The sequence below is a fragment of the Heterocephalus glaber genome, unplaced genomic scaffold (assembly GCF_053883595.1).
Source record: "Heterocephalus glaber isolate CG9 unplaced genomic scaffold, H.glaber_assembly_v1.0 deba00000818, whole genome shotgun sequence".
Classification (NCBI taxonomy): domain Eukaryota; kingdom Metazoa; phylum Chordata; class Mammalia; order Rodentia; family Bathyergidae; genus Heterocephalus; species Heterocephalus glaber.
The window spans coordinates 18,384,963-18,394,244 of record NW_028258164.1 but is presented as its reverse complement, the minus strand read 5'-3'; the positions used below and the strand labels follow the sequence as shown (position 1 = coordinate 18,394,244).

Genomic DNA, 9,282 nt, shown 5'->3' with positions numbered 1-9,282 from the left:
GTCTAATGCTGAACCCACCCAGAGAACCCATCTGAGAGCAGAGCAGGTGTGGTTGTCCTCAGCACCTCCAGGACAGCTCTGCCTACCTGATAACGCTGGCACACAGTGTTTCCTGGTGACCTCACATGTCTGTGATGCATCTGTCACTTGCAAAAGCCTGGTTTTACTACAGCAGGATGTGACTACTGAGTGATCTGGGGCAGGATTCCACATAACCACAGGGCAGAAATGTTAATGCAAATACTTAGCCATTCATACACAAAGTCAGAAGAGCAGAGGGAAAACAACACAAGTGTAACTGCCCATTTCTCTTCAGCCTCAGATACTCCACTTCTAAAATAGTGATGCCAGGGCTGGGGATTTAGCTCAGTGGTTTTGCCGGCTGCTGTGCAAGTGCAAGGACCCGAGTTCAATCCTCGGTACCAAAAAAATAAATAAATAAAATAAAATAAAATAGTCACACTAAAGTACACAAATCAACTAATAAGATACAGAACATTCAACATAAACATAAAATGAAAAATAAAACCGAAGATAAACACTATTTATTTTTGTATATCAAGACTACAAATAGCATTTAAACACAATTTATTTTCAAATTAAGAAATTATACATTTGTTTCAATGGTCATTGTCTTAAAAGTGTCATCAGTTTCTGCACACTGAGAAGTATATTGCTAGTTCTGGTGAATCTTACAGCAGCCCCAGAGCCCTGCCCTGTGACACTAGGCTTTGTGAGGTCAGGCGGGGGTCCTCCTCCTCTCCAGCATCCACACGTGTGGCCCACACCGCATGCTCTGAGCCATAGCTGGTGCTCCTGCCTGTTGGCAGAAGCTGAGGTTGCCCAGTGACGAGTCAGGTCCCAATAAAGTGCCTATGTGAGAATCTCCCAATACTTCCACCCCCAGTGCACCAAGGACGCTGTCTTCAAGTCCAAGCAGCAGCACGGGGCGGAGGGCACGGAGGGCCCATGTGTTACCCCAAGATGCCCAGGAGGGGTGGTGTGGCCCAGGCCTGGAGGGGTGTGTGGTCATGGACAGACGCAGCCCGCTACTTTGGTTCAAATAACTTTAATACTCTCCCTAGACACCATTCACTGCAGGAGGCATGCAGGCTCGGTGCAGGGACCCTCCTCCTCTGCCCCAGCTCTCCCAGAAGAGTGGAGACAAAAATGAGCGAGTGAGGATCGAGGCACCCACCGCATACCCACACAGCAATACCCAAGCCATCACGATGCAGTCAATGTGACACGGAACACGAGCATGCTAGTCCCTCCTAGGGGAATGGCTTAAAAAGCACAAAGTAACACTATAGTTATCTGTTCTCCAGACCTAACCACTCTGGGCAAAGGCAGCAGTTCTAACAACCAGGCCTGTAAACCATCAACCGCAGGAGAAACTAGTGGTACTGGCTAGATCCCCGTCTCTGCAGACTGCAGCAAGGGCCAGGGGCTGCAGCCGGGGGACCTGCTCCGGGTCAGCAGAACCACAGCTTCATCTTTGGTTAATTTCACGGGGTTGCCACTGGTCTAAGACTGTGCTCTTCTTGGAGAGTTACTCAATCAGCCACACGGCACACAACAATAGTTACTTAAGTTCTCTGAAAAGCAGTGTTCATCTAAATATGTGACCACGTGTGATAAAAATCATCTAAGAGATGATGGGGGGAGGAGGGCAGGAAAAAGGCGGGCATCTGGGAGACCCATGGGTGCGGCCGGGCGCTCGGTGCGGTCCAGTTGGTCCAGCTTGCCTGGCCCACTCAGCTCAGCTCAAAGCCAGCTGCACACTCAATGGCATAGAGCAGCTTGCTGCGCAGCAGTGCCTCGTCGTAGAACTCGGGCAGCTTCAGCAGGTTCATGCAGGTGCTGGCTGTGGGCAACCGCTCCAGGTCGGAGCCCCCATTGTGGATGCAGAACGCAGGGTACAGCTCCTAGGAGACAGGTGACACAGGACGCTGGTATCATGGGAGCATGCAGGGCCTGTGGCTCCCCATCATGCTCTCAGTACAGTGGAGCAGCTCAGTCACCGCAAAGCGGGTGCTGGGCTGAGGAAGGAGAGCCAGCCCATCTTGGGAACCAATTTTTCCACTGACTGGGGCGTCTCGGGTTTTGTTTTGAGATAGGGACTTGCTATGGAGTCCAGGCTGGCCTTGAACTCAAGGGGATTTCCTGCCTCAGCCTCCTGGGTGCTGAGATCCAGGTGTGCATCACCATAGCTGGCATATTTTTGGACTTTGAAAGTTGTTTTTAAGGTGCCAGGATAAAGAACGCACCTTTGTGTTTGCTTCTGTTAAAATGGAGGTGAGAGGGCCGGGGATTTAGCTCAGTGGTTTCACCACCTGCTGCGCAAGCGCAAGGACCCGAGTTCGATCCCCGGTACCAAAAAAAAAAAAAAAAGGAAGTGAGAGGGCCGGGCAGAGCAGAGTCAATGTGGTACCACAATGGAACAAATGAATCTATTGGTGGCTTAGTCACCTGGAGTAGAATCCAGGATTTTAGAATTGCAGAGAAATCTTAAATGGCTTTCAAAAATGTCATAGTAAATTATTGGTCTTGTTCTAAAGCCATTACAGAATTACGGGTAACCATTCTACAACTACTGTTAAAAGACACAGCTTAATATAAGACCCTCCTCTTAACTTGCCACTGGGCCAAGCCCATGAGATAATGGGTACCAGGAGTACCTCCAGCAAAACGAGACCAAATATAAAATCAAAGCAGTAACATCTGTGAGCCTAGTCTATTGCTCTGCAATGCTGGGGATGGAACCTCGGAACTTACACTTGCAAGCCAGGGCCTCTGCACGAGCCACCTCAGCCCTGTGAGCCCAACCTGGAGGGGACACACTGGCGTGACCCAGTGCCAAGCCTGCTGCTCCCTGAGCATGGGGGGGCAGCGTAAAACAAGGCTGGGATCTCAGTCGCCACCGATAGGAAGGGAACTCTCTGGTGCCTACTGCAAACATGGCTAACCTAGCCCACTCTGGAGGCTGAACAAAGACTTGAGATTGAGTCTATTACAATGGGCCCTGGAGTTAGGACCAGCCTGATATATGAACAACTTGGGTTATGATCAGAATTTTGTTTTAACTTACAAACTACTGAGTTGCGACCCGAATGCCAGCTGCTTATGCTTCCAGATGGTCTCAGATACAGATCTGACCCTTAAGGAGTTCTGGAAGGAACGTTACAACATCCTTTCCTGTGTGGGGTTAACTAAGAAAGCCCAGGCCAATGTCTCGCTAAGGACACTGAGATCTGCCTGTGTACAGAAGAGAGAGTTTGAAGGCTGTGTAGAGGAGCCTGAGCCTTCAGTTGACCAACCTGAGTTACAACCAGCCCTTGGGAACGAATTGGATTTGTAAGTCAAGGATCCACTATATTCTATTACCTATTACCCCATCTTTCTATTTAGTCTATCTTTTCTATGCAAAGTTTCAACAAATAACACTTGACTATGGTTGTTTCACAGGAGATTCAGGAGCAGCACTGGCAGGGGCCACGTGCACCCACCAGCAGCACCAGGGCAAGGGTGGCTGAACCCAGCGAATATCCAGTACCTCAGATGACTTAAGCAGGGCCTCCCTACCAGTCCCGGGGAAGGTTGGCCCAGGATGTAATTATTTAGGAAGGGCTGCAGCCAATATGGAAATTCAAGTCTAGAATCTGAGGGAACTGCTATCAGACTAAGAGATACACAAAGAAGTAATCCAGTACCTCCTTTTTAATAAAATTACAAGGCGAAATGGAGAGGGTTGGGATTGGAAGATGGGGAGGGATTAAAGAGCTGCACCGACCATGCCAAGGATGAATGGGGCTTTTCTGTGCCAACCATGAGCAGCCATGAAGGAGGGGGCCAGGGAGCAGGGAGGAAAAAGGGAAACGTAAACACCAAAGGTCCTGAGCACTGTTCCTCCTGAGGTGTGTAGCGACACCTGGCAGTTTAGGTGCAGTATAAAATCCCTCCTGGTGTGTTAGATACACTCCCATGGAGGTCTCACCTAGAGACCAGGAAGCATGTACTCTCTCCACACTTCCAATGCAATGTCTGCCATGGCCACAGGCAGCATTTTTGGTTGGTGATGGTGACTTGGTAACTCTGTCCTAACTTGTTTTCTCATTCCTTCCCGAGGCAGCACAGCATTCCACTGCATGCAGCAGCATGACTTGTAGACTAGCGCTTAGGGTGCTGCCTCAGCATTTTATAAGGATTCAATGAGTCACGTGGACACAATCACACCCACAACTGCACAAACCTCCTGCAGGCTAAATACACGCACATTAGGCATGGACTGCTGCAGAGCCAGGCCTTCGATGGTCCCAAATCACTAGCACCTGCACCTTCCTTCTACACTGGAGCACCAGGAGATGCAGGCCTCCTGTGCAAGCTGTGAGGGAAGTGACTCATGCGCTCTCACCACAGTGAGCAGCCTGCCCTGCTCTCTCCTGGCTCGCTGGGCACACACTGCAGAGCATGTGCAGAAGGAGGGCTCCAGGTGGTGCTCCCCAAGCACTGTGACCAGAGGAGTGGGGCAAACTCCATTTAACAGCCACCAGAGGGCGGGCATGGCAGTGGATACCTGTCACCCTAATCCTCCAGAAGGCTGAGCCACGAAGACTGCAAGTTTGAGCCCAGCCTGGGCAACTCAGCAATTTATTAAGACTCAGCCTCAAAATACAAAATAAGGGGCCGGGAATGTAGCTCCCTGGGAAGGGCCTGGGCTTAAGCTCTGGTTCAACAAAACAAAAATGATAAAAATGTAACAATGACTAGAATAGATTTTTTTCTTCTTCTTACACTTAACCATATTTTCTATGATACAAACATCAATTTTGTTATATAAAATATAAACCTAGTAACCTCAGACATAATGGCTGTCTTCCATTTCAGTGTGTTAGAAACAGGAAACTGGAGTAAGGGCTCCTCTGATGGGGAGCGGAAGTCAGGGTGGTCGTGGAGGGTGTGGCACCCTGAGGCTAGAGGGCGCCTCAGCAGAGCCCGGTCCACCTCTGGCTGGAACTTAGCATGCACATTCTGATGAGACCAAAGCTTAGTAGGCACAGCCTACAAAATGCTGGAGAGCACGAACGCTTCTTCCCAACCTGTCAACCTCTTACTGCTACACGTAAACGTCACTAAGAAGCACATGTGGCATGTAATGTGTGATAAACCACCTTTATTTTTGAGACAGAGTCTCACTATGTAGTTCAGCTTGGTCTTGAACTCACTAGGTAGCCCAGGCTGGCCTTGAATTTGTGGCGATCCTCCTGCCTCAGCCTCCCAAGTGCTGGACTATGGGTGTGTGCCACCATGCCTGGCCTAAACCACCTTCTTCTAATGATAGTTTATATGGCACTTTAACGCTCGTAAAGAGTTAGAACACAGACCAAGGAGACTCAAAAGTAACACCTATCATCCTTACTCTCAGTGTTCTGAGCAGATGGCGCCCACAGTTTTCTCCAAGGTCTGAGTGAACTGAAATGGAACTGCTCCATCGGGGAGGCAGCAAAGGACCCGACAGCAGACGGGTGTTTCCATCACAGGCACTGGCACACGGCAGCCTGACGCACACGTCGCTGCGAGGCACCTGTCTCAGTTACTTTTCCCACTGCTGAGACAAAATACCTGCCACCCGAAGTTCAGGGAGGAGAGGTTTATTTGGCTCAGTTTGCAGGGGTTTCAGTCCACAGTTGGCTGGTTCCAAGGCAGGGTGGCACGGCAGCGGGATCATCACAAAGGAGAAACAGTTCACAATGGGCAGAAGGTCGCAAAGCAAGCAAGGGACAAAACAAGCCTCTTTCCGTCCCTTCTATTGTATATCCAGGCTACTGGGATTAGAGTGGTGCCAACCCAATCTGTGGGCTGATTTAGTAATCACACCCCCTTAATCCTACCACCACACTATGAACCAATCACATGCTCTATAGATTTCAGCCACCTCTAAAAAAGCCCCACCTATGACCGCATGAGGCTTTGGGGTGATACCTAAGATACAAGCCATAACAACACCACCTTTCAATGTTTCCTCTATAGTACTAATTCCATCTCCTACTTGGAGACTCACAGGTGAAAAAATGAAGTTCTTCACTCTAATCTGGGTCCAGGGCACCACTCTGCGCATAATTAGATACAGTACGACGGGAATTTGCATTAATTCAGGGTGAGAGAAAGCAGCAATTTGTGATGTGGCCTGATGGTAACTTAACAATTTTCTACAGCACTTTAATGATTTTTTGTCTGTAACAATCACATTTATTAAACATATTAAAGTATAATTAGCTTTAGCAGATGCCATCCTTTAACAGGATGGCACTGCAGACTCCAACATTCTGTTGATGCCTGCCTGCCTTGGCCAACTGTCCCCCTGGGGACCCTTCAAGGCCCTTCTTCTGCAGCTCGCCCCTTCCACACCCACCTGGATGGGTTTTCCCAACCTGATGTCTGACACAGTAACTGCAAGATGCAGATGGAAACCGTAGCCTTCACATATAATACATGAGATCACTGAAAAATTCCAGTCTGTTTCACAGCTTCCAAAAAAGCATTTTTAGGGTGTGACAACTATTGTTAGGGCTGCTCTGGGATATTAGCCCTGACGTGGCACCCACGCCAAGACCTGGCCAATTCTCTGGGCTCCCACCCTTTAGATGAGAACAGGTCTCCAGGCTCCTCATCTTCTGACTGTAGATTCAGCAGTTTTGAAAAGAAGTACTAGATGACTGTATCTCATGGTAAATGTCCCTGATAAAATTCCCAAGGGCACTGACATCTGAAGACAGAAGGACTCATTGGACTGTTCTTATCACAGGGCAGGACTTGGCATCCCAGGTGTCTGTCACGGCCAGAGGCCAGGTCCTGTCCAGCATGTGTGCCAGTGCATGTGGTGGTGAAAAGACCCTGTGCTTCTCTTCAGGAGCACTGAGACATCTTTCTTGGTCCCTTTGTGCAGTACCTGGTGTGTGGCCGCCAAGCCAGGCTGAAAGCTTCTGTCTTTGGAGGGATGAGTTCTCCTTTGCTGTGCTTCCTGCTGCAGTTCAGACTTCCCTTAACTCAATGACATCACTTTTCCTCTTTAATTCTGGTGAATATGACCGGCTCTGAATATGTGTGGCTTGTTGGGAGTGGTTCTCTTCTCCCCAGCTTGTGGACTCTCCAGAAGGGATTCTGGTTCTACTGCATCAACAAGTGGCATCATCTGCTAAGAGGATGATTCCCACGGTTCCCTCACTTACTGACCTGAAGTCTGGTGACAAGTGGGCACTGCAGCTGCACCCTCCCACACTCCATTTTGTCACAGCTGCTCCTGGGCACAGCCCTGGATGCTGTGGTAACCACTTTTGCCAATTACTGAAACAGCTTAATTAAGGTATCACTTTGTCCACTGCAGATTTACCTATTTAAATACACAATTCAGTGAGCCTCAGTAAATTCAGATTCACACTACCATCCCTATAAACCAGTTTTGGGATATTTCACATCCTCCACAGACCCCACTTCTACCTTCAGCCCCAGGCAGCCAAGGACCTGCTGTCTCTGTAAAGATGCCTATGACGATGTTTCATGTAAATGGAGTTCTATAGCATGCAGTCCCGTCTGGCTCCTTCCCACCAGCACCATCCTGTCAATGTTCCCACTCAGCAGCAATCTGCTCTTTGAGGTTTCTGGAGGTGCCTGTTATCAGCTGAAGACATGTGGAGGGCTCCCAGCTGGGACTGCCTCAAAGACACTGTGTAGACAGACACAGTCCCAGGAGCAGAGCTGCTCTGGATACCAGGGGACATGCCTGTGCCCATGGTGTGCCAATGCAGCTCTGGCTGGGCCCTGGGTGGGGAGGTGTTATGGTTTGGGTCTAATGTCCCCCTGAAGCATCATAGGGACAAAGGTATCTTTTTTAGAGGATGCTGAATCTATAGCGTGTGTGATGCTGGGATTAAGGGTGTGTTGAGTAAACCAGTCCATGGGTTGGTTTGGCACAGCCCTAATCCCTGGTAGTCTGGATAAAAGGGGCAGAAAGACACTGTTAAAGTTCCCTTGTTGTACCTCCTGTCAGCTGCCATGAACTGCTGTCCCTCTGCCATGCCACCCTGCCTTGGAACAAGCCAATTATGTCCTGAAACCTGTTACAAACTGTGAGCTAAACAATCTTTCCCTTTTTTTTGGTACTGGGGATTGAACTTGGGACCTTGTGCTTATATGAGGCAGATGGCAGAACTACTGAGCTAAACCCCCAGCCCTAAATCTTTCCTTTTTAAACTCTGGGTGTTGGGTATTTTGTCTTAGCAATGAGAGAGAAAAGTAACAAAGATGACAGGACAGATTCTGTCAGGCATGAAAGAGATAGCTGGTGTGTCACTTCGGCATGCTCCAGAACACCTGCAGGACAGGTGAGGCCATGCTGCCGAGCTCCACCTCGGGGCTTAACTCAGCAGACTGAGGGGTCTGGGGCACATTCCCAGCTTGTCTCTCTCTCCCTCTTCTTTGTGGCACAGGGTTAAAAGCTGGGCCTTATACAAGTTAACCACCTCAAATAAGTTCAAGGGACACTGCAGCTGCTGGTTCTAGGACTGCACACAAACCATTGACCTGAGAGTCCATATACACAACCAAATGGACTGTGATCATTTCATCTTGGCTTTTAAGACTGTTCTTTTCTTTCCCTGAGATAGGGTCTCACCATGCAGTTCAGGCTGGCCTTAAACTCATGGTAATCCTCCTGTCTCAGTCTCAGTGCTAGGATTATAGGTGTGCACCATTATGCCCGGCAAGACTATTCCTATTCTTTTTTTTTTTTTGGTACCGGGGATTGATCTCAGGTCCTTGTGCTTGCGTAGCAGGCGACAAAACCACTGAGCTAAATCCCCGGCCCTTGAATACTGCTTTTTAATGTATAATGAATACAGGAAATATTAAACATCCCTCCCACAGTTTAACTGCTAAAAATAAGCCAAGATATATGAGATAAACATTAATTTTCAGAAGAAAACAAAGGCAGGTAACACAAAATAGCAACAATTAAGCGCAAGGTCCCAAGTTCGATCCCTGGTACCAAAAAAAAAAAAAAAAAAGCAACAATTAGGACAAAACGTACTTCTGCTCAGGCAGACTTTCTGGACATAAGGGAGGGGTCAGGGACAGGGGAAGTAAGGGAGAGGGGATTAAAGAGATTAGAAAACATCAAGATATACTGTGTGTACATACCAGCTCCCCAAAATGAACATTACTATCATGCAATGAAAACACAGACTAATGAAATTACTTCTGCTCACAGGTACCAGACCAACATTT

At 48.6% G+C, this 9,282-nt stretch overlaps 1 protein-coding gene across 3 annotated transcripts in view; it reads right to left on the bottom strand.

The window, feature by feature from the left end:
- Positions 1 to 528: 528 nt before the first annotated feature.
- The window catches only part of Ube3c (ubiquitin protein ligase E3C), an 89,924-nt gene continuing 81,170 nt past the window's right edge, over positions 529 to 9,282 (bottom strand). For 2 of the 3 annotated variants that reach the window (XM_004860324.3, XM_004860325.3), the window contains one exon: positions 529 to 1,928. In XM_004860324.3, the coding sequence (XP_004860381.2) occupies positions 1,758 to 1,928 (171 nt within the window). In that variant the 3' untranslated portion in view covers positions 529 to 1,757. The other variant, XM_087207720.1, reaches the window with a different exon arrangement.